The following is a 27,088-nucleotide window of genomic DNA, read 5'->3' on the forward strand; positions in this document are numbered from 1 at the left end:
CAAAGAAAGAATGATTTCCCAGCTGAAATTCAGTTTCACTTGTAATAATCTTTATGTGCTTTCTCAGAAAATAAATACACGAATGAATAAGAGAAAAACCAATTCTAGTCTGAAGGAGTATTAATCCTCTTTTTATTTTATTTTTATTTTTATTTTTATTTTTATGTGTTTACGTAAATATTTTAGTTTGATATTGATACTAAGAGGAGCATGGTACTACTTCCTCTACTGGATTTTTTTGGATGTATTAGTTCCTTCTATTTTTGCTTAATCACTCTCTCTCTACTGCAACAGTGATCGTGCGACCAAATCTTATAACAATGGCGACAAGTTCTGTTTTGGATCATCATGTCAATGTCATATGCTGTATTCTGTAACTCTCGACAACCTTTAGTCTTACAAATGATATCTTCTCTTGCCATAGGGCAGAAAAGTTTCATATTTTCATCAGGAAGAACACCGAGTAATCTGTGCCGAGAATATCCGGCCCCGCTATCGACATACTTTCGAAGTCCAGGATTGCATTGTGGTGGATATTGGGATTTATAGTTCCCCAAAGTCGAGCCCCCAGAACGTAAGGACAGATTTTTGTTGCTTGTGGCGGTGTAATTTTTACTTCTTTCTTGTCTTCCTTTATGATACAGGGATGGGCTAAACGGGGCCATAAGCTTATTGGTGACTTTACTGTCTTCAGAACCTCCTATCTTGACTTGGGTGGCTGAAAAACGACTGGGCGATCCTGTTGTTCCATCTTTATTGCTTGGCAGTATATTGTACACACGACCATTGATCCGTAGCTGTTTAGCTATATTAAACTTGTCTCTCAACAGCTGTTTGACTTGTTCCCAGGATAGAGGTCTGTCTTTTATAGTGCTGTTGTACCACGACTCATGTTCTTTTCCCAAAGACACAGGTAACCAATTACTCCAAGCCAAATTAATATCTTCTTCTCTAGAAATCATAGCTGCCTCAAAGGCGGACAGATAGATATCGATTGTTCCGAACACGATACTATCTTGATTTGGCGGGTTATATCCTAGTAGACGCAAGCTTGGAACTTTTGTGTCAGATCCATTATTTCTTAAATTGTAGTACCACGCCTTTGGCTTAATCTCCTGTCTTGGGCCAAAAGATGCTCGCCTGTGTGTATAGAATAGTCTCATTACAGCAGAAATATCTGAGATCTCGCTTCGGCGACTCTTGGCTTCTTTAGTATCCTCTGCATGTTTGTGTTGCGCACAGTACTGCTTGATAACCCTGTAGATATTTCTTTCATATGCCAAGATGATTTGATCAATCTCTTGGACATTTGCAGTCGCTATTTTCTTTTGAATCTGATCATTGTCGGTAATGCTCCCATTGTTGAAAGAAGGTACCAAAGATGTGTTTGGTCCAGTATTCCTTTGTCTGCTGTAATTTGTCTTAAAAGAGCCTTTTATTTTACCGGGATAGGATTTTGTGTAAGACTTGGGGTCCGGGGAAGGAAAACCTGAGGAAAAGGCAAGGTTCTTCGAAATAGTCATACTAGTTAACTTCTCGGTGTATTGCTTTAGGCGTGTCTAGACAAATGTGTTATATTATAGAAGTCTTTGAGTAAATGACTAGGATTCTATATTATACACCTTTAATTTTTTTTTGCTTTTATAGTCATTGTTAATTGACAGTAGATAGATCAATTTAAGGTAGATATGCCTAGTGAACAACATGACCATTCTTCGGTGAAACTTTTGGTAGATTTATTCTTACATATATCTTCCAAATCTATGATATTCTCTAATTTCCATAAATCAAATCTCCTAAATGTCGTTATAATAAATGCGACAAGATATTACATTATGTTCAGAAAGGTTGTTGTACAGCTAAGATTTAAAGCCGCTGTTTTTTTTCTGTACATATGTAAATATAAGATCAATAATCATGTCTATAATTTAATTGCGTGCATATATATATATATATATCAGGCCTAGGAAGACATATCTCTTGGTATTTTGTCGTGAAAGCAGAAATGTTTGGGAGAACATCCTTAAAGACTATTATAAAATGACTTTGTTGTAGAATCTTTGATATTATTTTCAAATGATATTTTATAATTTCGTTCGAGTAGGCCTGGCCGCTGTCAAATGTTCACCGTTACACAAAGTAGCAAGTCGAATCCTTTGAAAACACTTTTATTCTTGGCCAGCAAATTCCTTGGAACTTTCAACTTAAATTTGTATAGAACATAAAGAATGATGTATATTAAGCTTAAATATACGGATATACACGGTATTTAGAGCATATAGAAATATATTCCTGATATACTCCAAACAATATATGCCTTGTATATTCAACCATTTCACATTTATGTACCTTTCTTTCAAAAAGACATGTATTAAATGTCTCTTCCTGACGTCTTTCTTTCTTTCTTTCTTTCTTTCTTTCAATGTATTCTCCGAGTATGATATATTTCAGCTCTCTAAAAATACTTCAAGATATGTTCTACTTTAATCTGATAAATTATTGTTGCATGAATTACATTAAATAGACGGTCTTACTATACCAATAATTGTATTATTATTTGGCAATGTCGTAATTAATTGAGGACCGATTTTGAGCTGGCTATTATGATCTATCCCCAATTTTTTTCCTTTTATTGTTAAGTCAAAGAGTGTTTCATTGAGTATCGATCTGATTTCATACCACTCGATTAATTGTAATATGTATTCTATTCACCGAATTTCACTTTTATTTCAAAGCCACATAACCACACCCATTGAATACACGCAGAATACATACAGAACTCCTTTATGGGATTAGTTTTGGATAGAAGAAAATTCGTCAGGGCGAAATCACTACCCCTGGACTGCGACAAGTACATATACACACGCAATATAGATATGTGTATCTACCCATTCCCAATCATACATGTAATTGAATTTTTTAAAAAAGAATTAAAAATAAATGAGAAAAATAAATACATAGACATATAGCTGTTTTTTTTTACTTTGATCGCGCCACTGAGAGTCTAGATACCGTAGTTATTGTATTCGTGGGGATTACTGCGTTAAGCTACTCATTCCAAGTTCCGGACAAATAAATCTTAAAAAAAATCGTCATGTCTGGGTCCGCATTGGTCCTAGGCTTCTTCTATTGATCTTCTTTTGCCTGCTTGGAGAAATAAGCTCAAAATGTAAATCAGCCAAGCGGAGTCTAACTTGAGAGGGCTAGTACAGAGTAAGAAAGAAAACAAAGTGTAAGTGAGCTTGTTTGATATCGGTTATGACTGTCAAGTATATATTACCAATAAAATGTGCATATGCGTATATGCGTATATGCGTATATGCTTGAATGTTTTAAATGTTTAAATACGTACATTTTTTATGCGTACGTGCGCACATGCTTATGCTTGTATGTGAGTATGTATGTGAGTATAAGGGGTATGTGCAAGATCAATATACCAAAAGGCGTGCTCCAATTACCACACAGGTTAAAATTCAGGATTTTTTTTTAGTAGCACATTATTGTGTGGTAGAACAATAGAACGTAAAATTTGACAAATTTGTCCAAATTAGGTAAGATCACCCTTTGTGAACGTCATTCCATCAAAGTGAATCCGCTCTTGTCATTTATGAACAAGATGGGCTCATATCATCATTATCTCATCCTGACGCTCTTGGAAACCATTAGATTTTTTGTATAAAAGGAGGGAGTCTTGCGATCAATTCTCAAAGTACAAAAACATCCAAGTTTTAATAATCCCAATCAAACCACATCAAAAAAACATATATACTATAAATAATGTCCCAATTCACCAACTCCAACACCAACACCAACTCCTCCAACCTTGCTGGTAACTACTCTGGTGCTCAGGTCGATCCTTCCATGGTAGATCAAACTGCTGGCCGCACTGGAACAACTACAGGCACACACTCTGTCGGTCAATCTCACAATCTTGAAGGCAACCATGGCCTTGGCGGAAACCACCATAACGTTGGCGGCAACCACAACCCCGGATTTACTACTACACACACTGATGGCAACACTGGTGCACGCACCGGTACATACGGAAATGATCACACATCTGGTCTTTCTGGCGGAAACAATCTCGGTGATCGCTCAGCAGGACTTTCTGGCGGAAACACTGGTGCCAACGCTGGAATCTACAACAATGAGATGTCTGGTCTGAAAGGATCCCACACTGGCGCACACACTGGCGTCAACCCCAACGACCATCATACCTCTGGCCTCACAGGAAACCACAATCCTACTGGCCAACATACCTCTGGTCTTACAGGCAACAATACTGGAATCCACTCCAATGACCACCATCACTCCTCTGGCTTGACTGGCAACAACACTGGCATCCACTCCAATGACCACCATCACTCCTCTGGCTTGACTGGCAACAACACTGGAATTAACTCCAATGACCACCACCATTCCTCTGGCTTGACCGGCAACAACACCGGTGTTCGCTCAAATGACTATAGCACCTCTGGACTTTCTGGAACCCACACTGGAACCCACACTGGCGAACGCCATTCCTCTGGTCTTACTGGAAACAACACTGGTATCCACACTGGCGAGCATTATCCCTCTGGCCGCACCGGTAACTTTGCTGGCGATAACACTACAGGTGTAACTGGAAACCGCACTGGAAACCATCTTGGCGAGCCCCATACTTCTGCTTTCACTGACAGCCGCACTGGTGCCCACACTGGTGAATCACACTCCCCTGCTTTCACCGGAGGCCACAACAGCGGCTACACCGGAACCCACAATGGCCCTCCCGGCGATGAATATGCCAAGGAGCGTGTCACTGGTCAGACTGGTATCCCAACCGGATCAGGTACTGGAGCAAGCACTGGTGGTGTCCCTGGCGCATCTGCTGGTGTCTACAGCGGCGGTGTCTCTGGTGTTCCTCATGGTGCTGACTCTGCAGACCTTGGAGCTCGTTCTTCTACCGGCGCACCAGTTGGAGGAACTCATTCTTCTACAAATGATCCCTTGCGCAACGTTTCGGCAACTCATCATGACTCCAAGCACAATGCTATCGATCCTCACTATGAGAGCAAGCGCGATATCTCTGAGCATGGTCTTGGTGATGAGCACACTGCTCCTTCTGCCGGTGACAAGATTAAGGGTAATCTCCAGAAGATTGCCGGTAAGATTACCAACAACCCTGTCAAGGTAGCCGAAGGTGAAGAGCTCGCTGCCACCGGACATGGTCTTTAAATCTGTAGATTTATTCTTCTCCCTCCTAATTTCTGTACATACATATATGTAAATACGTTGATTCTACACTAGTTTTTAAACCAAATCATCTTAAAGATTGTTCCCAATAAAAAAATAAAGTAATATTTTGTATAAAGAAAGAAAAACTTGTTGGTTATATATATGTTGATTGTGCTTGGATTTTATACTTAATTTTTTTTTAAAAATGAAAGTATAGAAAGATAATCCATTATGAAAATAAGAGTAAGAGTAAGAGTATTAAAGTATACAGTAAAATTAAAGTAAGAAGTATTTCTACAAAATAAAGAATCTCAATCATAATGACTGAGATATCGATATTAATAAGTTGTTGTTTGTGAAAGGATTGGCTTAGGGGAAGTGGGTGGGAGAGTACAAAATATTTAAGAGGAAAGGATAAGTATATAAACAAGTATCTCTGAGTGAGAGTGAATGATTGAATTAGTTTCTTCTTCTTTAGCAGCAGAGGCGATTAATAGTGCTTTTTCTACGTCCATAGAGAGAATCACTGGACAAGGTAAGAATTTCGCCGTTCAAATCAAGCTCGAGTTGCGGGACTTTGATCATTTTGGCAATATAAGTAAATGCCTCTTCAACATTTGTACCATCCTTGGCACTCGCTTCAAAGCATGGAATTCGCATTCTGTCAGAAGAGTTTTGTTCGGCCCAAGCACGGGCTTGTCTTCTGGACACAACACGGTCGTCTATGTCAATCTTATTACCGACCATCAAAAATGGAAAGTGCTTGGCTTCGTCTTCAGGCAGCGAAGATTGCTTTAAGAAGTCCTCTCGCCAGCGTCCTGTTTTCTCCCAAATAGATGCACAAATACAGAAGAAGGATAAAAAGAAAAATAAAGGAAACTCTAGTCATTGTTCTCTTTGCGTATATATATGTGTATGTATGTACTACTTTGTGGATTTTGTTTAAAGAAAATCCAAAAGGTAATATATATATATATATATATGAAGTAAATTTACCTAGGTGTTGGAAGGATGAATAGTTGTTGACATCATACACCAATATACAGGCATCTGCTCCACGGTAATATGCAACACCCAGTGATTGAAATCGCTCTTGACCGGCTGTGTCCCAAAGTTGGAGCATTACCTTGGTATTATCATCTTTCTGGACCTCTTTAGTGATAAAATCGGCACCTATTGTGCACATAATAAGTAACTTGAGTGATAAGATACCCAGCTACTACTAAAGATTATATGTGCTTCTGTTTTTGTATATGTAAATTTAATTCAGCAAAGAAAACTCTCTTACCTATAGTAGCTTTGTATGCATTTGTGAATCGTTTGTGGATAAACTATGCATATAGACATATAGACAGAAATACAGACAATACAGATGTTTTATTATTTTATGTAAAGACAGGCAAAGGAAAAAAATAAGGAGAGAATGGTTAATGTTTAGAATGTCATTAGAATTCTATAGTTAAATGGTCTACAAGTTGTACCTGGTTGCGCAAACTGGTCTGATACATTAAGTTCCAAAGAGCGCATAAACGAAATGAGTGACGGCTTGGTAAGGACGATTAGCTAAGTGAACCAACATACCTTGCCAACTCCACCGTCGCCGATAAGCACTACTTTGAGAATATCTTTTGGCATTAAAAAATTTATGAGGTTAATGGTAGTAAAATGAGATTTAGACCGAGATGGCAGTAAAAATAAATAAAAAGGAAACAGAATATAAAATAAAATAAGCTAATAAAAAAGGGTCCACCGACGCTGCTTTAAATAAAAGATTAAGAGAAAAAAAAGATAACCCCAAGTCATGGTCATATGATGAACCAACCTTTTCTCAGCAAATTGTAATGAATACATCGTTGCCATTTGTGTCAAATGAGACCAGCAGCTGGCTCCTTTACATCCTCACCGACTCAGCTCTTCCGACTGGTGGATTTGTAGCATCTTCTGGACTAGAGGCCACATACCAAGCTGGTCTTTTAACGGCAGATAACCTTTCTGACTTTGTCACAACTTCTGCTCATTCCTATGCTTGGCAAACAAATGGATTTGTCAGAGCCGGCTGGGAAGCACCTGACGATGCTAATCCGATCTCTCAACTAGAAGAATCTGATTCTATCTGTGATGCTGTGATGGTGGCCAACACAGTTGCAAGACGCGCCTCACTTGCTCAAGGTGTGGCTATGCTCACTCTGTACCTTAAATGTTTCACTAAGAATGCTACTCCGGATGGTGTCAAGGTAGTCAAGAGCTGGAAAAACAAGATTCGTGCTGGACAGACAGATGGTCATTTTTCGGTGTGCTTTGGGCTTATCTGCCGCTATCTTGATGTTGATTTAGGTAAAGAAAAAAAAACGTTATGCACAAAATTTTGATGTGGTTTCCAAATATATATTTATTGGTTTGGTTATCTATTTATTTATTTCTAAAATAGAGAACACCTTGCACCTCTGGCTTTACCTCTTTACAAGATCACTGTACTCTTCTGCTGTTCGACTGAACATAATTGGTCCATATGAAGCACAGAGATTACTACTAGATTCTCGTGGGTCTGTAGAAAAGATTGTAAAGAAAACAAAAGATGTAACAGTGGACAATTGCTGTCAAACAAACCCACTACTTGATGTATGTCAGGGTATGCATGATCGCTTGTATTCCAGACTTTTCAATAGTTAAAAATAACTGATGATAAGAATATAATGATAAGAATATATAATACACGTAATAATAGTAATAAATAATAGTAATAATAAATAATAAATAATTGAATAAAGTGCCAATCTACTTCAATCACTAAAGATTGTAGGAGATGTGTACAAGATATATGTCTAAAAAAGAAAGAAAGAAAAGAACAAAAAGAAAGAAAGAAAGAAAAAGACTGCTATATTCACTAATGCTTTGGAGGACGAACAATGAATTTAGTATTTGATCCTCCTACATAGAAATAGGCAAATGGAATACATATAACAAAGGGAATAGATAGGAGGCAGCAGAGCCAAAAGAATCCAATTGCACTGTACAGGAAACCAGCGAGTAGGGGCCCAACACACAGGCCTAGTAGGATGTGAATGGTTCAAAGAAGTAAAAGAAGAGGAGTTTAGTATATACACAAACATAGATATACTTTAATTAATAAAATCATTTAAACACATGGGTGGAGAGAAAGGTATTTAAAGATTTACCTATCGCAGATGCCACATTAACCATTGCATAACACCGTGCAATACCACTGTGATCGTCTGGATTATTATTCTCGGTAGCAATAACCTTGGCTACTTCTGGAAACACCGAAGATTCACACCCTGCAATGGCTGCTCCTGAAACAGCAAGCACTGGCACAAGTGTCCAGAATGAATTCGTGTGATTCGGAATACCAACGCAAACACATGTACTAGCTGCAAAGCTAAGAGACACAACTGCAACAGCCTTTGTTCCAATCTTGTCACAAAGCCACCCTGAAAATACACTGGATACAATGCAAGGTAAAATATAAGCTAAAAGGATTAACCCGCATTCGGCTGCATTAAAATGCCACTCTGATGCCAACCACATGGAGATTGTAGGCTAAAAAAAATGGACGTTAGTTTGGAATTTGGGATAGATTATCGTTATTACTTCAAATGAGCTCATAGTAGAGGCAACAACGGCCATCTGAAAAAGCGAAACAAGCAGACGAGGTTGTCTTAATAGCTTGGAGAGTTTGGCGTTCTGGACTGGATTCATTAATGGTGCATCATCAAAATTGGGTCGAATGGTGTTGGGCTTTGGTTTTTCATTTGAATATCCATCTTCTTCGCTTATAGTGGGGGTATTGAGAGGCCATGTTTTTGAAAATACTGGCTTTTCAATAATTGCTATTCTCATAAAGAAGTCTATTGCGCATATAATAAGGGATGCGATAAATGGTGCTTGATATCCTAATTCACTGTACAAAACTATATGAATATATATAAAAGTAAGTAAATGTATGAGTACAGGTTTTATACTTTCTTGAACTCTTCAGTATACTGAGAAACTTACCGCCTATAGAAAAAGTTTAAGAGAGAGAGAGAGAGAGAGAGAGAGAGAGAGAGAGAGAGAGAGAAGTCGCAACAAATGGTTAGAATGCATGATAACAAGAATAAGCAAACACATATCTTTTAGATAAACCTTACCTCCTACTGGTAGACCGATAACCATACCAGAAGCATATAATCCCATTAACTTTCCCATTTGTAATCCTAAAGATATGGTGTAAGTACCCATACTGGCATCTTCCTTCCAATCCTTATGTATACATCTTTATAACACTTGCCAAGTTCATCCGAGGGCCAATTGTCGGTCACAATACATAGACACATTGTCCACACACACGCATTTGAAAACCCTTGAAGAAATCGAGCAAGTAATAGCATCCAGTATGCTGTACTGAACATAAATAATAGATTGGCACCAATTGAGACCGAGATACCGAGCAGCATAGGAAGTCGACGAAGAGTCAGTCTATCACCTAGCCATCCAAACACTGGCGATCCGGCTAGAACCAGTGACCGTGATAGATAATTGTGAGAATACATGGCTCATTATATATGATTCTCAGCTTGCTCTTGTTCTTGCTCTCGCTCCTGTACTTACATAATAATCCAATAGCGTAAGCAGCTACTAGAATACCAGTTTCTGCAGATGATGCTACTTCTGTTTCTGATGTTTCTTTCCCACCATTGTTGATACGTGCTACAATGAACGGTGCAAGTGGAAATAAAATAGAATGTACAAAATTCTATATATAAAAATATACATATATTTTACAAATGTAATGAGAATGTTAGGTCAATTACAGAAAAAGCAAATTCTCATACATGTATATACTTACACTTGTAAATACACCTATTGCAGCAGTACTGAAAACAAAGGCTTTTGAAGATCTAATTCGGTAGCAAAATGGTTTCTTTGGTTCGATACCATCGTCTTTAATTGGTGTTTGATCTTTGGATGTATTTTCCTCCGAGATGAACTGGGATATGATATTGCTTGATCTTAGGGTGTGAGAACTCATGTATGTACTGATAAATAAAAGATGTGGGTATTGGGGATGTTTGGCTGTTTTGTTGGATGAGGCTTTAGGTGCTGGAGAGCAAGGAAGGAGGGTTTATTTGTACGTATGCGTGTGCAAGTGCGTGTGTAAAAGAAAGCTTGTATATTTATACAAAATCAAAATCAAAGATTGTGAACAATCAAGGGAGGAGATAGTCCAAAATGGGAGGGGTGAGGAGGAGGTACTCTTTATTTATATTACATATATTTGATTATTTTTATTACTTGGATTCTTTATTGAATATAAAGATTTCTTCTTCTTTAATCCATGATATTTTTTATGTACCTCTTTTTCTTAAAAGAATTACAATTATCATAGTATTATTATTATTCTTATTATTATTATTAGCACTTAGTTTCAATTATCTTGTTTTCTCGATCACATAGCACTTTTTTCTTTTGGTTGGATTCAAAATGCTTCAGCGTACGTAGCTTCAGTAATGTCATATTTGATTTCTTTATTTCTAGATTATTATTATTATATATATATACATATACATGTGTGTATGTGTGTGTGTGTGTGTGTGGGTATAGGTATGGATATGGCTGTGTTTCGTAATGATAAGAAGTTAAAGTCCAATGCTCATTTTCTTGTTCTTTGTTAATAGTAAAGACAATAGATGAAACAATCATCACTGAATATCTTTATTTAATTTAATTTGATTGGCTTTCATTCGATTTGATTCAAAATTATTAAAATTAAAATTAATATTAATATTAATATTAATATTATGTACGTATAACATGTATAACATGTATAGCATGTATAGTATGTATGTAGGTGTGTGTTTGTGTATTTTATTTGTTTATTTGTTTATATAAATGTTTGCATTACATATGAGCTATAGTCCAATGCCCCTGGTTCTTCACGACTTTGAGGCATAGTATGCTTGAGATAATCAATAAATGGAGCAGGAACAAGACACATACTCAGATCCAATTCGGTCACATAAGGCTTGTCGGCAGCAATTGCCCGGAATGAATCGTGCAGTTGCTGGGGAGTTGATTTATCCTCGGTTACTGATACAATAAATCGAATAAACTGCTCAAACGTAATCTCATCACGTCCCTCGGCAACGGCTCTAAACATTGATATAAATTCAGAATCCTTGAAGAATATTCCCAGACTTGCAAGAGAAGCATTAAATTCTGCAGGTGAGAGGGTATTATTGTAATTGCTGTCAAAATGTCTAAATGTCTGTTCGAATTGCTCCAGCTGTGCCGGTGTCAGGCTGGTCATGTTACGTGAAACAACCTAATAAAAACAATACACACCAATGTACAATTGTATACGTATACATATAAGTATATCAAACAAGATTAGATTATATATATATATATATATTTATATTTATATATCCAAAACTAGGCGTGGATCTTACCTGATTTTGTATAAAAGCATTCTTCTTTTGTATTGCTTGTTGCACCAGTCCAAGCCCAAATGCCAAATCTTCGACGGAATAGACTGTGTAATCGTTTTCTTCGGTATTGGCATGAATACATTCTTGGTCAAGTCCTTCGATATTGTGCAAATATAGTTGAAGTGGATCGACCTTGCGTTTAGTTAGGTTGAGTCTATTAAGTTGAGACTTTTTATTTTATTTTACAGACAGAAAAGCAAAAGTACCAGTGGTCAATGTATACGCCATAGCAATAATTAGTATTATATAAGGTATATATATATATATATATATATTAATCTTACTTCGAGGTCTCCGTCCAGAGAAGCTAGCTCTGCAGAAATTGTGTCAAGTTGATTCTGAAAGTCATTTGCAGCATTGGCATATGCTTTTCGAAGATTCTCTTTAATTCTAAATAAATTTATAGTTACATAATTATCCTTGTATTTTGGCAATGATTCTTATCTTCACTCGCTTACTAAATAAATTGCTAGATAAGTTCGTTCTTTACCTTCTAATTCTACTATTGAGACTTTGATGATATAAAGCTTCGTCTTGTAATAAACTATACCATATATTGTCCAAGTCCTATACATATATAAAAACAACAATAACCTTTTTTCATAAATAAAAACAAAACGATAATTATATATATATATATAAAAGTAATAGCCTTCCCACTCTTTTTTTTCGGGTTCTTACTTTTAGTGTCAAGCCATCTGGAGGAAAGTATGGTTTGAGATTGTATGTTTTAAGCTTTGTCTGTATATTTCCCAAAAGTAAATCAAGGTCTCGTTTCTCTGAAATCCATTCCCGTTTTTGTGTGTTTTTGTAATGGCTAAAGTCTGCAACCCGCTGTTTCATATCATCATAGCTATCATTCAAGACAGTGTCCTTCCATTGCTGCTGTGCATTATCAACAGCGTCCATCAACTTTTATAATTAAATAAATAATATGTATATATACGTGTATTTAATTTTTGGATTTTGAACTTGCTTGCTTATTCTCTCTCTCTCTCTCTCTCTCTCTCTCTCTCTCTCTCTCTCTCTCTCTCTCTCTCATACACACACACACACACAATACCTATGTACTTACTGCAAGAACACGCTGTTCGTACGTGTGTTGCATTTGCCAGATAGAAGACATTACTTCAGCAAATTTTGATATACGTCTTCCTGCTGTCCCAACCTTGTCTTCAGATGATAGAGAAATAAGAATCAATAAAATCATGTAACACTAAACTATCACCAAACAATTGACTCTCACTAACTAACCACTAGTTGAAAATGCATGGAAGTATTCGGCAACATAGGTCATCACAGACCTTTCATCTGGTTTTGAGATATCGCATACATCTTCTACATCCAATAGTTTCTAGATCCCAAAGAACTTGAAAGTGAGCAAAAAAAAAAGATTATAATAGTTGAAAACAAAATTATCTCACCGGAATGCCGAGATATTCTTCAGCAATGTCAAAAGCCAAGGCAGTGTTACCATGGCGATCATTCTAATGTATAAATAAATATTATTAAAATCTGGATTGAGCCATTTTATTGTGATACTGAAACTTACAGGATCAAGCGATGAAAAATCCAACAGGTCTGGTCGATGGCAATGAATCAAAGCACAGCTATATTTATATTTATATTTATATCAATATTAGTATCAATATTTTACTTTCAAATGGCGTCACTATATTGATTTAGGTACATATACATATACAAGAAAAATGAAGAAAACTTACAAGGCAAGACCATCTGTCCAGCTATAAGTAAAGTCACGGACATCTACTTGATCATAAGGCGCTGTCTTTCTCTGGCACCAAAGTAAAAGTCCTTCTTTTGCATTCTTGCCCTCTTGACTGTTTTTAGTAGAGAATGAAAACCCCTTTAAATACGGACAACAATAGCAGGATCATATATCGTGCTTGATAAGACTTACTTGATATCGTCAATTGTGAATCTCAAGATAATTGTCCACAGCATCCCCAATACCAACTTCAAGTTTTTATCCACAATATCTAAAATACACAACAAAATCCCACGCACACACACACACAGATAAATAAATTGAATTTTTAGATTACTGCTACTTTTATTACTTTTATTATTATTTTTTAGTAGTACCTTCAGCTCCAATGTTGGTCAGAGGTACAATTCGTCTTATGAACTCAAGCGCCATATTAACATTCTCTACACACTGGATCCTCATCCGTGGGTTTTTGTTGTAGCGTGGGATCGGTGCGTTTCCAATGATTTCCTATTGATATATGCATATAAAATGAGCAAGGGCAATTTAGAAAAAAAAAAAAGACTCCCACAAACTTGTCTTTCTGTACTTACCAATAGTTGAATCAATCGTACACCGGTTGCTAGATCAGCACAGAGCTCTTTGATGTGTGGTACTTGTCTAATGTCAAGTTTATTGTTGACCCTAAATACCCAAAAGAAAATAAAACAGAGATAATTGAGTTGGATTTGTTACAAAACGCATACTTTCTTTTCTTTTGTATTTTGTGCATGCGCGTATAGAATATATACACATACCATTTGGTGAAGGCTATGGGTTATTTGTATTTGTCAGTATGTTTTATTACTTGGCTTCTTCTTTTTTTTTATTATATGGCTTACTTTTTTGTTGAATAGCTTCCCATGCATTATTCATGATTATTTACTTGTCTTCTTAGACTACACAGCCAAAAAAAAAAGGCAAAAAATGAGGAATAAAAGAGAAATGAGGTAATGAATGGCGCAATGACACAATGACCAAAGTACTCTTACTTGAGATTTGGCTAGCTAGTCGGGTATATAGTTTTTTTTTGTCTTTTGGAAACGGTTCTAATACGGAAGGAAGAAGAGAAAGAGAGGCAGGTATATAGAACAAGAGAATATAAGTATATATTATACGTGTATTTCTTTATTTTATTTCATTTATTGTAGTATAGGGATTATTATTATGAATTGTACCTTGATTTTGTATAATTTACAGCTTTATCTATATGTATATATGTATATGTATATATATTTGCTTATTCTTTGTGGACAATGGTAAGTGAGCTGTGAATATACATATATACATATATTTATCCTCTTATTTTGTACCATACCAAAGACTATATGGATAAAGGGGTTAATGGAAAAGGAGGTGTTTCTTAAAGAATATGTATGAAATAGAAAAAGGAAAAGAAAATTTTTAAAAAAAAAGATATTTACCCACCCCTCTCTTCCTCATTATGGCAAGATCATAATTTCCATATAAAGAAAATATAAAAACAACTGAAAACTATAGACACAAAAAATGATGCTGATGTTGACGATGAGAAATTAAGAATTATAGAGACTGTGCTTTTATATAAAAAAAAAGACTTTATAGTATGCTATATTTGCATTTTGGACAAAATATGTGTATATATATTATATTATCCTTAAGCAAGACAAAGTATTCCAGAGGTTGGTTTTATAGTATATGGGATTTTTATTCAATTAAATTAAAATTTATATATGAAAGAGAAAGATCTGTCAAATAGGTACTTTAATATCTAATGATTAACTCTGAAATGATATATAATAATATTAGCCAGGTTTTAAATATCTGGATGCTAAAATATCATATTGACAATCATTTAAAAGTCAAATTCTGAAAACAACAAACAAACAAACAAACAAACAGACAAACAAAAAAAACATGTGAGAAATACTGTGTTCTTTTTTTGTATATACTTAACATTATATAAAGTTGACTGCCGAATGTCTTTACAATTTCTGTAATCAATACTCACTCCCTTTATTTTCTCTACTTTTTTTTTCTTTCTTAAAAAATAGTGTCTGCATTGATTAGAGAATAGTAATTTAATATTAGCGTATATAGCAAATAGTGTTTCAATTTTGAAACCAATACATCATACATATTATTAAAAAGAAAGGGAATATCGGAGAGAGAGAGAAGAGGGGCAAAAAAAAAAGAAAAAAAAATCAAAAAGAAGGGGTGATGCAGTAATTAATTAAAGAACAGGATTGTCAATAAGAATCCATGGCAACAACAGTAAATAATAATAACTTTTTATTTTTATTTTGTTGCTGTTATTTTGTTGCTAGGGAACTTATTCTTTGCTGTCATTAGTTAGTTTCCAATTTCTTCCTTTCAGCTTCTGGCTTCTTATCTTGAGCTTCTAGATCCTTTTGTTTCATTTTTTTTGAATATTAACCAGCCAATAGTTACAGTACAGTCCAATACAATATACAGAATATAAATAGACCTGTTGGTGCGGAACAGGTCCTTGTTTGGAGTATACACGCTAGAACCTTGTGTAGCGATCCATTGTCCTTTTTTTTTGCTTTTTTTCTGTACTAACCATTTTACTGTAATTATAATTATTGTATATATATTATATATTATATATATATTTTTAAAAAAAATGTTGCCGATGTCCCGATCTTCTAATTCGCATGGTATCTTTGGTCTCACCTTCTATATAGTCATATTCGAGTAACAGAAAGATCATTTTTAAACCAAAAAAAAAGGTACCACAAGTAATTCTTGTGTGTGTGTGTGTGTATGTGTGTAGGTATAGTGTGTATAGTGTCTGTGTTGGCATCTTTGACTAGATCACAGACGTTAGGGAAATAGTGAAAGAAAGAAAGCGATGAAATTTTGTTTTGTAATGATAATTCTTGCGTATGTGTGTAAGAAAAAATTTTGCTAGCATTTTCTTTCTCTATATACTGTCGGACCGAAGTTATTCATTTGTACATAAAAAAATATATGTATAAAACTGACATTCATGATTAGCCAATTGGCTAAATGTACAACAGGCCTCAAGCTTGACGGACCTCAACGTGGCTGCGCATGATGGTTGTACTTGGTTTTTCTTTTTCTTTTTTGAAAAAGGGGTGGGACAAATTGGATTGATTGGATAACCAAAAAGAAAAATAAAAAGATAATACTATATGGTTTTTTATTTTTATTTTATTTCACTTCATCAAGAAGACTAGAAAAAAAAGATATATATATATAATAAAGAGAAAGGACTATGTGTGGGAAGGGAAAATGGAATGGGTTGAAGGAGGAGGGGAGGGCTATTTGGATAAGTATATATATGTATAACGGTGTGTGATAGAGAGGAAGAGAATGTGTGCTTGTGTTGTGTTGTATGTATGTATATATATATATATATACAATTTTTTTTTAAAATTGCTAATATATATATTTATATTTATCTTATTTTCTTGTATATTCTTTAAGTTTTATTTTATTTTAAAGATCTGTATTCATGGGCCAAGGTGTGTTGATAGTATATGTCTGAGGGACAAGCATTTGTTGGACATAGTTCCACTGAGCTGCAGGCTCACATTGATAGTAGAAAGGTGCCTGGAAGAGCGACTCTTGGGCCATAACCGGCTTGGCCTGTTGAATACCACCACCAGCACCGTAGATAGACATGGTGAGATTAGGGGCAAACGCACTGGGTTCAGGGGTAGATGAGGGGGAAAGCGTAATGTCACGGAAGGTGTCTAGGGAAGGAAGGCTTGGCTGGGGGGTTGCCTGCATTCGGTCGACAAGAGACGAAGGGTGGTTGATGGTAACCTTGGAAGCAAGCTCAGGTGAAAGAGTAACCAGATCAAGAAGAGCCAATTTGAATGCATCATGGCTGCCCTGGAGGGTGTGGATTGCAGACTGGCTGGCCTGGCGTTCTTCAGAGAAGTCTCCACAGCGCACCCAGTCATTGTCAACTCCCTGTCGCCACATGGAGAACTCAAGCATTGTAGGCTCCAGAGTCACATCAAGCTGGCCCACGATGTCGCCTGTTTCCACCTGCACCTGCTGACTGAGGCGGAGCTGACGAATGCTTCCAAAGGGGATTTGGACCCTAAAGTAATGTCCCTCCGCCTGTACCTGCCAGATCAACTGACGCTCTATCGGGCTGCCGTAGCATGCGAGGTCCCAGTCCGTGCCTGGACTGTTGGAATCAGCAAAACGTGTCCAACTACCTACTCGGAGAACATTGACAGGCAGAGAGACTAGTTGAGCAGATGTGTTAAACAGATTATCCACTGGAGGCGAAGAAATTGGAACTATAAAATATATATATGTATATAATAGTTAGTATTATTTTTAGATAAATAGACTTTTTTTTTAAAGTATAGATGTACACAAACACAGATGTACAAGAAGTATATAATACTGTTTTTTTACTGCTATTATTATTATTATATTTTTTTCCCTTTTACCTTGAGATGAAATCAATGAAATGCCTTCAGACAAGGCTCTCTGACATGGTTCGTCAACAAACAAGGTCTTTGGTTCTGGTTTGGAACTAGATCGGGGACGACGACGAGGCTGTGACGAAGAATCTTGATCTTGTTGTTGTTGTTGCTGTTGTCTCAACTCCTCGAATCGTTCGGGTGTCATCAAGGTGCGGAAGGTTGCCTGGTAACGAGGTGGCGCAGGAACCTTGTCGGTATCCAACATTCCCGGTCGGAGCTGATTAAAGGAGTTGGTCTGACCGAGGACACTAGAAATGGATTCCATCTTGCGAGACTTGGCACGCCTGTTCTGGAACCAGACCTGAATTGTGCGGTCTGTGACACCCAATTGCCGAGCTAAGGATGCTCTACTGCTGGCATCTGGCAAAGGATTGGATTCAAATGATTCCTGAAGAGTGGCAACCTGAGGAGGTCTGAGATATGTCCGTTTACGGGTTGAGGCGACGGGTGTGGATTGTTGTTGATTGTGCTGGTGATGATGATGGCTGTGATGATGGTTGGATGAATGGTTAATTTCAGGCTTTGAGATCATTTTTTGTGTATATTGATGGTGTTTGATGGTGTTTGGTTTGGTTTGGTTTATATATACGGTTTGGTTGGTGGAGATGTGTGTGTTAAGGGGAAGTTTGTTTGAAGAATATAGAAGAAAAAGAGAGAGATAAGCGAGTGGAATGAAACTAATGTGAACCAGCACAATAGAATAAAATAGCTCGAGAAAAATATAAACGACAGAAAAAGAAGAAGAAGATGAAGAGTGAAGTATTGAAAAAAAAAATTGAAAAGGGTGAAGGGAAAATAAAGGTTTTTGAAGTCTTTCCAAAATAACTTTTAGACTCCTACAATCTTTTCTTTGAGTTTGGGTTTGGTTGTCCAAGCAACCTGTGTAACCAAGTGACGCGATTTAAGTATTTCTGGACATTTAATATGTATATAAATAAATTAGAATAGTAATATGTTACACCTTAATGTGTGCTAAATTGGTCTGCCAATCAAATGTCTTACATGACCCTGTGACTAGTATTTCATTAATATTGACCAATGAAAACCAACTTTAATCAATTAGAACAAATTGGCTCATAAAATATAATAAAATTTGTGTCGTGAAAAAAGAAATAAAAAGAAAAAAGCAGGCGGTTTATTAGAAAAAAAAAAAAAAAATGAATGGGTTTGACAAAATTACAAATTATTGAACTGTTTTTAATTTAATTTAATAAGATGAGATAGTAAAGCATAGATGGGATCAACGTATTTAAGTATCCAAGTATCCAGTAAGTATGAATATATATATATATGAATGAATTGACAAAGAGTAATCTGTAGATATTGTGTAATTCTCTTAAAATTCTAATTTTAAGAAATAATGATAATTAACGATGATTGAGAGTACAATTCTTGTGCCTAAATCTAATATACAAGTAAATATGAGTAGGAAGATATTTCCAAAGGAGTCTTATATTTCTATTTTCTATTACTATTGTTGTTGCTGTTATTATTATTATTGTTATCATTATCAACCCTTTTGCTCTTACCATTACTTTACTGTTAGTCTGATTATCCCACACAAACACATGACTGGCAAGAATTGAACCGGAAACAAAGTATTTGCAGCCCGCACATACACAAGCACACACAGAGAAAGAGAGATATTATATTATTGATATCTTACACTGTAAAATAAAATAAAAAGTAAAAATAAGTATGAAAATTATACGCTTATTCCAAGGGAAAATGTTAATACTTTAAATCATTATAAATCATTACCAATATCCATGTATTCTAATATTATTTATAGGTCTTTAGATAGCTGTATAGAGAGTCCATCTTGTTGGTTTCAATCTTCCAATCTTTCATACACCAACACACGCACGTATTATTCATAAATCTCGTCACTTTATCACCACTAGACTAGATCGTTTTACCTTTATAGAATTAAAGGAAGAAACTCATTGGCCATTTATTTATATTGCTTAAACAAAGCCAAAAATAATATATATATATATAAAATGAAAACCCTATGCTATTTTATTGGTAACCTTGTGTTTCTGATTTATTTTATAACAAGGTCTGTTCAAGGTGGTTTCTTATTGGCCTAGATCATTCGGCTCGACCGGAATAGATTCTTAATGTTTTCTCCCTTTCTCCCCTCTATTTTGTGCTGTATCTATTTCGATCCATCTTCTTTATCTATCTATCGATCTATCTATATGTCTATCCGCACCAATATTCTATATGGCGATTCTTACTTTTATCCTTATTCTTATTCTCGTTCTTTTGCTCTTGCTTTTACTCTTACTCTTGTAGACTAGCGAGAAAGATCATCAGATAAACTTTGGGTTTTGTGTATTTATGCGTCTAGTTCGGTTTTGACAGACAAAATATCACCATAGCTCATGCACAGAAACCATATATTGATGTTCACCGAAACAGCTACACATATTTACAAACTCACTTATCAAATAAACTCTACATATTTCTTTTCAACCCCTTCCTTTTGCTTATTTGTATCCTTGGAAACCCTGGTGCCAAGAAACTCTATCAAGTTAATAACAATTATCCTTTCATTTGTAATATCTTATGTTTGTAAAAAAAAAGAAATAGGGGAAAGAACCATATAAAAAAGTATTCAACTAAACACTTGATCTTTATAAATAAAGAAGGTTGATCTAAATAAGACATACACGCAAAATATAATTTGATTGATTGCATACAACTTTAACCCCTGTGAACCAATCTAAGCTGTCAATAAGAACAAGTGGAGCCTCAAGTTTGCATATCAGCCTTACACAACGTTGAAGTTTATTATTTTTACTTTTATATATATATATATTTTTGGAAATTGTAATCACTATTTCCCACATTCATTACAAAAGCCTTTCTTTTGCTCTTTTGCTTATTCTATTACAGAACAAAACACACGCACGCACGCACGCACGCACGCACGCACGCACGCACGCACGCACGCATGCACGCACACGCTCACATACATACTACACACTGTACATGCACACTATACACACTATACATACTATACACACGTACATAAAGATCTACAACAAGTGCTAAAAAACATCACGACATATCAGAACTTGCAGATACTGTAAATAGATGTGTTTAACATAATATCCTTTGTCAAATATGTCAAGCATCTTCTTTAGAGAAAGCAAGCTGATTTCTTTCCTCTTTTTCTTTTTCTTATTAGAGTAGGTGTTGTTCTATAGCAAAATACCCACTACTGTATTTGCCGAATTTGTTTTTCTTGGTTTAAACTTTTGTATTTCAGCAGACGTGCTTCCTACTTTTGAAATTCAAGATCATATGCTATAGCATACTACACCTATAAGAATCTATAGCAATTTGATTTGATTGTATGATATTTAAAATTAAATTCATTCATATCACAGATACTAAAGTTCTATTTTTTTCCTTTATGTATAGGTTAAAAGTATTTCAGTTATTGTTATCGTTTCTCTGCTTCTTTTATGCAAAGTGTCTTTTAATTGGTTAGAAAGGGTGCTAAAAGTTGCAAAAGTACTTGGACGCACACTGAAGCTCTTTAGCAGAATTCTATTTTTCAATTGAGTTTTTTTTTTTTAAAAAAAAAAGGAATAAATTTGAGTGTTTGTAACTTTCTAATAAGGATACTAATCTTCAGTAATATTGGGGACAGTATCTTCGTTTGAAAAAAAGTTCCTGTGCTTCCACAATTACTAATGAGAACGATCTAACAAAAGTCAACAATCAAGTTATATGTTAATAGGGGGATGTTACGGACATGCTGGAAGGACATGTTGGGGAGGTCAGATTGAATAATTAATCATGGCGTCACACCAACTGACTTTTCTGGGGGGAACCTTACGGACAGCCTGGAAGTATGCAAGGTCACTTCTTGGCAAACGCAAAAATACATGAAAATTCTCTTGGCTAAAAATCAACTTTTTTTTTTCATATCTCTATCTCAATTTTTATCCTCTTTATAATTTTTTTTCTTATATTTATATCTATCTATTATTAATACTTTTTTTTTGAAACATTTAACAAATATCAAAGTCTGACCCCTCAAAAAATAAAAGTACGATATTTGAAGGCGACCGTAACAAGAAAGATACACAACGGCAAACGAACAAAACGAAAGGTTCTTTATGTAATGGAAACTGATGGCAGATGTAGTATAGTTTATCGGCTGGAGGAAGCTAGGGACTAACATAGTAAATAAGCCTTTCTAGCACAGAATATCAACAACTACCAATTTCTTTATAAATAATTTATAAAAAGGCTCAAGATGAATGGCTTTGATGTGATCAGTTATGCAAGAAAAAATCCTATCGAAATGTCAGACGATAAATTAAACGAAATCATTTATAAAAAATGATTCTGTGCTTGCAATCCGGCTTCGAAGTGACAGGCGTCTATGTGTCACCGAGCAATTATTTATAAACGCACACACGAACACTTACGCTGACTTAATCTTTCTTAGAAACCATAAATCTCTAGAGTATATTATCGTGGATCGTTTCCAAGATGTAAGAAAGTATGAAGTATATCAACGAAATGGTATTCTTAAATAACCAGAACAATCTGAATCTTTTGACTGCCACCCAAAACTTCTACACTGCTTCATATAAAAAGAAATAGATACAGTCAATTATGCAATGTATACCCTTTTTTTATTTAGTTAAAGAATGGTTTATAATGGAAATTAATGACTATGGCCGATTTATTATTATTCTTCTTCTCTTTCCTTGTTCAACTACTTTTCGGTCATTTCTGGCCACGACGATTATACATCATCCCTTGGTTCAGAAGAGTGCGAGGTTAAGAGCTATGGAGCGAAATAGTTAGTGTACTAACCTCTTATTCTTATGATTCCGTTTTGTGTGAACAGTTTCGGTTGCTTTAAAGGTGAAAAAAAATGGAGCGAGAAAAGAAAGGGACGTTGTGGAAGATGGGGACGATGTTTGTGGTGATCCAGCTACTCGGTTATTGGATTTAACGCATACCAAGTTTTAAGTGCGGAATAGGGATGTAATAAACTAAAGACAATTGTCATAGATATTACAAGTAGCAGCCAAAATAAATAAATCAACTTGGGGATGTCACTATTTCGTACTTAAAATCCTGTACACAAAATATTATATGTCTCAATTGACGTAAATCACTAGTCGATCTCTTACTTGATCAAGACAGGGCTCAGGACAAGTAAATATTAATTCGCCGTCAATTCAAGTTTATCCATTTACTCTATTCCTTAAAGAGACATCATTTAGTTAGTCTAGACCAACATTTATTATTACTCTGTTTTATAGTATATTTAGTAAAGATATAATATCATACTACTATAATATAAACAGTTTCTTGACTTCTTGGATTAAGCCAAGTCTTTTAAACACATACTCATACATATGAATGGCGGAGAACCAAAAACTAATTTTGAAATTGAAAAGAAAATATACAAAAATCTCGGTGATCTTATTGTACTTGATGTCTATATTAACACAAATTAATATTGAATCTACAGATAGAGACATACCTACATATTATATATATATAAGCGTATATGTGTGTATACAAATGTGTTTGAAACATTTTGGGTCAAGAGCTAAAATAGTTGCCAACGTTACTGAATACCATACCTTTGAATTCTAGACCAAGTTAGATGTAAATATAGATGTTTCAATTTGTTTTTTTTTATAAAAAATATTATTAATAGAAACAGTAAAGGTCAAGTAGTAGTAAGAGTAATAAAAATAAAATAAAAATGTAGGTAAGCTGGTCATGGAAAAGACTATCTTCTTACTCCGAAAGAATAAGATAGAGAAAGAGAAATGACGGTTGGATAGAAATTGATTCTTCTTTTTGAAACATTGGGAATCGGGAGGTCAACAGAGTGTCCGATTGTTTTATCGTTTAAAAATATTACTTTAAAAAAAAACAATCGGTCTTTCTTCTTCTTCTTCTTTACTTTTTGTTTTAAAGATGTCAGGCCCAAAAACTGTTCGTATAGCAGATGAAGAAAAGATCTTGATTGCGGGTAATACACAAAGAATAAGAATAAGAATAATAATAATAATCTTTTGGGTCTCACACAAACTAAACTTTATAAAACCAAAATGAAGATCTTCCTCCTGTACACCAAAGAAATGATCTGCGTCGAAAAGAAGAACCTTATTCAATTGACATGAAATCAGACAACTTCTTCTATGAGCCCAACCAAGAACCATCCGAGAGGGATTCCACACTTCCTCGTACTCCAACAATTCGCAGAACACTCGCCAAAGATCAAGACGAAAATGACATCCAGAACCCATTTGAAGATATTCCTAACTACGACAGAGAAAAAGATGATGGACTCTACCATCTCAGAGTAACCGAGAGCCACATTGCCCGAGACTCAAACAACAACACTAACAACAGAAGCACTGATCCTTTGATTGAAAACATTGATATTGAAGACGACGACGACACAGAATTTGACTGGAACGATGATCCCAGCCAACCTCAGAAACCAAAGAGACGGAGAACGGCCAGAGAACGGTTTCAGGCTGCCATACAAAGACCATGTTGCTGGCACTTTCTTTCGCCTTTCATGAAACGCTTTATAATCGCAATCTTGGGTTCAGGTACCTTTGTCGGGGTTGCTGTATGCGTCAATGTTTTTCTACCACCCCCAAGTCAGGCTGAGATGGAAGATCCCAATTTTACAAACGTCCGAAGCAACGTTCAATTATGGATGTACTGGGCTGCCTTTATGTGGCACATTGGGTGGATCACAACTGTGTTTATCGAAATGATTCCCTCGGCAGTCTCTCTATGGACAAAGTGTTGCTGGGGAAGAAGATCAGAGCGTGTAAAATCTACAATGGAGGTAAGTCCAAGAATATGATGAAAACGAGTAGATTCTTATTGAATTATAAACCTTTTGATTTTTTTTTATAAAAAAAAAAGTATTACATGGCCGTCAAACTCTATATTGGAATCCTCTTAGTGGCCTCTTGGAACTGGGGCGCTTGGGCCTTTTTCTTGCAACATCCATTCTCAGTAAGATACACTAGACTCAAAAGGAACTCTTGTTTCAGATCAGACTAACAAGGCCTCTTGGTTACCTCAATAGTCTGTCGAAAACAATCACTATTCTGCTATCATCTGGAAAGTATTTGCGTGTATATTTGCTGCTTCATGTTTTCTGTTTGTCCAGAAATCAATTATCCAGCTCATTGGTAAGTTTAAGATACCCGTATATTTTATACAGTTGTTTAAACCTCAGTTGGTGGTGGTAATAGTTGTACAATCGGGTTTTAATTAGTTCATTTATTGTCTTGAATAAATAAATAAATTATAGCTACCCGTTTCCATCAATTTGCTTACCAAGAACGTCTCCATGAAAGCAAGCATGCGCTCAAAAGTATGTATATTAAACTTCTTTAGTTGATTGATTGATAAAAAAAACATTGGTATTAATAATATTACTAATGTTTTTCATTTCTTGAAATGATAATAATAGTCCTTGATTCTCTCAGCAAGTCCGAAAATCGTCGTTCGAGAGTTGAACCATCCAACCTAAGAAATCGTCGCTCGCCAAACGGTCGATGGGAAAGCGGCGCTCTGTCGGATAACGAAGGCGCGGCCGCTTATAGTACAGGTGTTAATACCAACCAAAGACCCAATAATAAACGAACTACCTCTACCGCCGATGCGATCAACAGTTTTCAAAAGAAGCTCCAGAACATTGTGATGATCGATCAACCGGAAGCAAGGACCCGGATTGAGAGAGCCAAGGTGGACATCAACTCGAATGAATTTGCCAAGAAAGTCGCCAAGAAGCTCTTCTATAGTCTTGCGCACCCTCACGGCATTCCACCTGGAGAGGCAGACTCGAAGCGTTCGCTTTATGTTCGAGACTTTGTACCGTATTTCAAGACACCAGAAGAAGCCGAGAAGGCATTTGGTGTATTTGACAAGGACGGCAACGGCAATCTGACCCGCCGTGAGTTCCGCGACACTGTGCTGGAGATCTACCGTGAGCGCAAGGCACTCTCGCAATCGATTCGTGATACTAGTCAAGCACTGGGTAAAGTGGACGCAATGCTATTTATTGTCAGCTCAATTGCCACCATCTTTGTCTGTCTTGCGGTCTTTCAAGTTGACATTTGGCAGTCTTTGGTTCCCCTGGGCTCTTTCTTGCTTGCACTCACGTTTGTGTTTGGCAATACTTGCAAAACCATCTTTGAAAGTGTGCTTTTTTTGTTTGTGACCCACCCGTACGATGCAGGCGATTATGTAATAATTGACACACAGATATTGCTGGTGCATAACATGGGATTGATGGGAACTGTTTTTATCCGAGCTGACGGACAGAAAATCTACGCACCCACGACTGTTCTGATGACCAAACTGATTACAAATGTGCGCCGTTCTGGAGACATGGGGGAGTCCATAGTGATCAATATCGACTTTAGGACCAAGACAGAGGATGTCCACCAGCTCAGAGACCGGATCACTGGCTGGGTCAATGAGCAGACCCGAGATTTCTCTCACGGATTTGATTTGCGTGTGGTTGATATCATTGATGTGAACCAGTTGATCATTTCAATGTGGCTACCTCACAAAGGCAATTGGCAGGATCTTGGAAAGCGCTGGCAACGACACACTCGGTTTGTGATGGCTCTCAAGGACATCCTGTCCGAGCTCAATATCGTTTATGAACTGCCATCCCAGAAAATCAGACACTCTCACGATTCTAGTCCATTTGACGCACAGTCTTTTCCGGCAATGGTTACCCCTCAATCGTTTGCTGCAGACACTCAACCTGCACAATCCCGCCTTTATACGCAGTCTAGCCTCTCTGTATAAAGGACTCTCCCTCAAATATTTATTATATTTATTTATTATAATGATCCATACTTCATTTACACACACACACACACACACATATATATATATATATGTATATTGTTTCTCTTGTACAAAATTAATGAATTTATCGTATATTCAATCATATCCTTCATGTCAATATCCTCTTTAATATCTTTCTCCCCCTTTGATTTTTTTTTAATAAAAAATATATTATTATTATTAATAATAATAATATTAATGATAATGATGGTAATTGTTTAATAAGATATATAATATAAAGAAAGGGGGCGAAA

General features: G+C 35.9%; 8 protein-coding genes across 8 annotated transcripts; 3 read left to right on the forward strand and 5 right to left on the reverse strand.

Annotated features, from left to right (window-relative positions):
- Positions 1 to 257: 257 nt before the first annotated feature.
- On the reverse strand, positions 258 to 1,523 carry PHYBLDRAFT_138534 (hypothetical protein; the record flags this gene model as incomplete). Its single annotated transcript, XM_018430018.1, has 1 exon — positions 258 to 1,523. The coding sequence occupies one exon, from the start codon at positions 1,521 to 1,523 to the stop codon at positions 258 to 260; it is 1,266 nt and encodes a 421-aa protein (XP_018299027.1).
- A 2,254-nt stretch (positions 1,524 to 3,777) lies between these two features.
- Positions 3,778 to 5,214, forward strand: PHYBLDRAFT_138535 (hypothetical protein; the record flags this gene model as incomplete). The annotated part of the gene is made up of 1 exon (XM_018430019.1): positions 3,778 to 5,214. One exon carries the CDS (start codon positions 3,778 to 3,780, stop codon positions 5,212 to 5,214), a length of 1,437 nt encoding a protein of 478 aa, XP_018299028.1.
- Positions 5,215 to 5,688: 474 nt separating this feature from the next.
- Positions 5,689 to 6,849, reverse strand: PHYBLDRAFT_105303 (hypothetical protein; the record flags this gene model as incomplete). The annotated part of the gene is made up of 5 exons (XM_018427893.1): positions 5,689 to 6,032; positions 6,211 to 6,387; positions 6,503 to 6,545; positions 6,696 to 6,713; positions 6,796 to 6,849. The coding sequence occupies 5 exons, from the start codon at positions 6,847 to 6,849 to the stop codon at positions 5,689 to 5,691; spliced, it is 636 nt and encodes a 211-aa protein (XP_018299029.1).
- Positions 6,850 to 7,055: 206 nt separating this feature from the next.
- PHYBLDRAFT_161623 (hypothetical protein) lies at positions 7,056 to 7,884 on the forward strand (the record flags this gene model as incomplete). Its single annotated transcript, XM_018434437.1, has 2 exons — positions 7,056 to 7,548; positions 7,643 to 7,884. 2 exons carry the CDS (start codon positions 7,056 to 7,058, stop codon positions 7,882 to 7,884), a joined length of 735 nt encoding a protein of 244 aa, XP_018299030.1.
- Positions 7,885 to 8,098: 214 nt separating this feature from the next.
- Positions 8,099 to 10,243, reverse strand: PHYBLDRAFT_62034 (hypothetical protein; the record flags this gene model as incomplete). The annotated part of the gene is made up of 7 exons (XM_018440890.1): positions 8,099 to 8,262; positions 8,391 to 8,772; positions 8,824 to 9,145; positions 9,362 to 9,465; positions 9,486 to 9,724; positions 9,823 to 9,967; positions 10,061 to 10,243. 7 exons carry the CDS (start codon positions 10,241 to 10,243, stop codon positions 8,099 to 8,101), a joined length of 1,539 nt encoding a protein of 512 aa, XP_018299031.1.
- An 804-nt stretch (positions 10,244 to 11,047) lies between these two features.
- Positions 11,048 to 14,354, reverse strand: PHYBLDRAFT_120768 (hypothetical protein). The gene is made up of 15 exons (XM_018428759.1): positions 14,313 to 14,354; positions 14,229 to 14,241; positions 14,025 to 14,115; positions 13,809 to 13,941; positions 13,624 to 13,702; positions 13,427 to 13,543; positions 13,255 to 13,312; positions 13,127 to 13,189; positions 12,957 to 13,056; positions 12,778 to 12,875; positions 12,384 to 12,614; positions 12,193 to 12,269; positions 11,987 to 12,092; positions 11,664 to 11,870; positions 11,048 to 11,536 (listed from the first exon to the last, which is right to left on the reverse strand). Exons 1-15 carry the CDS (start codon positions 14,344 to 14,346, stop codon positions 11,096 to 11,098), a joined length of 1,848 nt encoding a protein of 615 aa, XP_018299032.1. The 5' UTR covers positions 14,347 to 14,354; the 3' UTR covers positions 11,048 to 11,095.
- A 2,261-nt stretch (positions 14,355 to 16,615) lies between these two features.
- Positions 16,616 to 18,710, reverse strand: PHYBLDRAFT_129530 (Homeodomain-like DNA binding domain-containing transcription factor). Its single transcript, XM_018429291.1, has 2 exons — positions 17,910 to 18,710; positions 16,616 to 17,753 (listed from the first exon to the last, which is right to left on the reverse strand). The coding sequence occupies exons 1-2, from the start codon at positions 18,475 to 18,477 to the stop codon at positions 16,936 to 16,938; spliced, it is 1,386 nt and encodes a 461-aa protein (XP_018299033.1). The 5' UTR covers positions 18,478 to 18,710; the 3' UTR covers positions 16,616 to 16,935.
- Positions 18,711 to 25,673: 6,963 nt separating this feature from the next.
- PHYBLDRAFT_17801 (hypothetical protein) lies at positions 25,674 to 26,792 on the forward strand (the record flags this gene model as incomplete). The annotated part of the gene is made up of 1 exon (XM_018437940.1): positions 25,674 to 26,792. One exon carries the CDS (start codon positions 25,674 to 25,676, stop codon positions 26,790 to 26,792), a length of 1,119 nt encoding a protein of 372 aa, XP_018299034.1.
- Between the last annotated feature and the right edge of the window lie 296 nt (positions 26,793 to 27,088).

This window comes from Phycomyces blakesleeanus (assembly GCF_001638985.1).
Source record: "Phycomyces blakesleeanus NRRL 1555(-) unplaced genomic scaffold PHYBLscaffold_1, whole genome shotgun sequence".
NCBI classification, from domain to species: domain Eukaryota; kingdom Fungi; phylum Mucoromycota; class Mucoromycetes; order Mucorales; family Phycomycetaceae; genus Phycomyces; species Phycomyces blakesleeanus.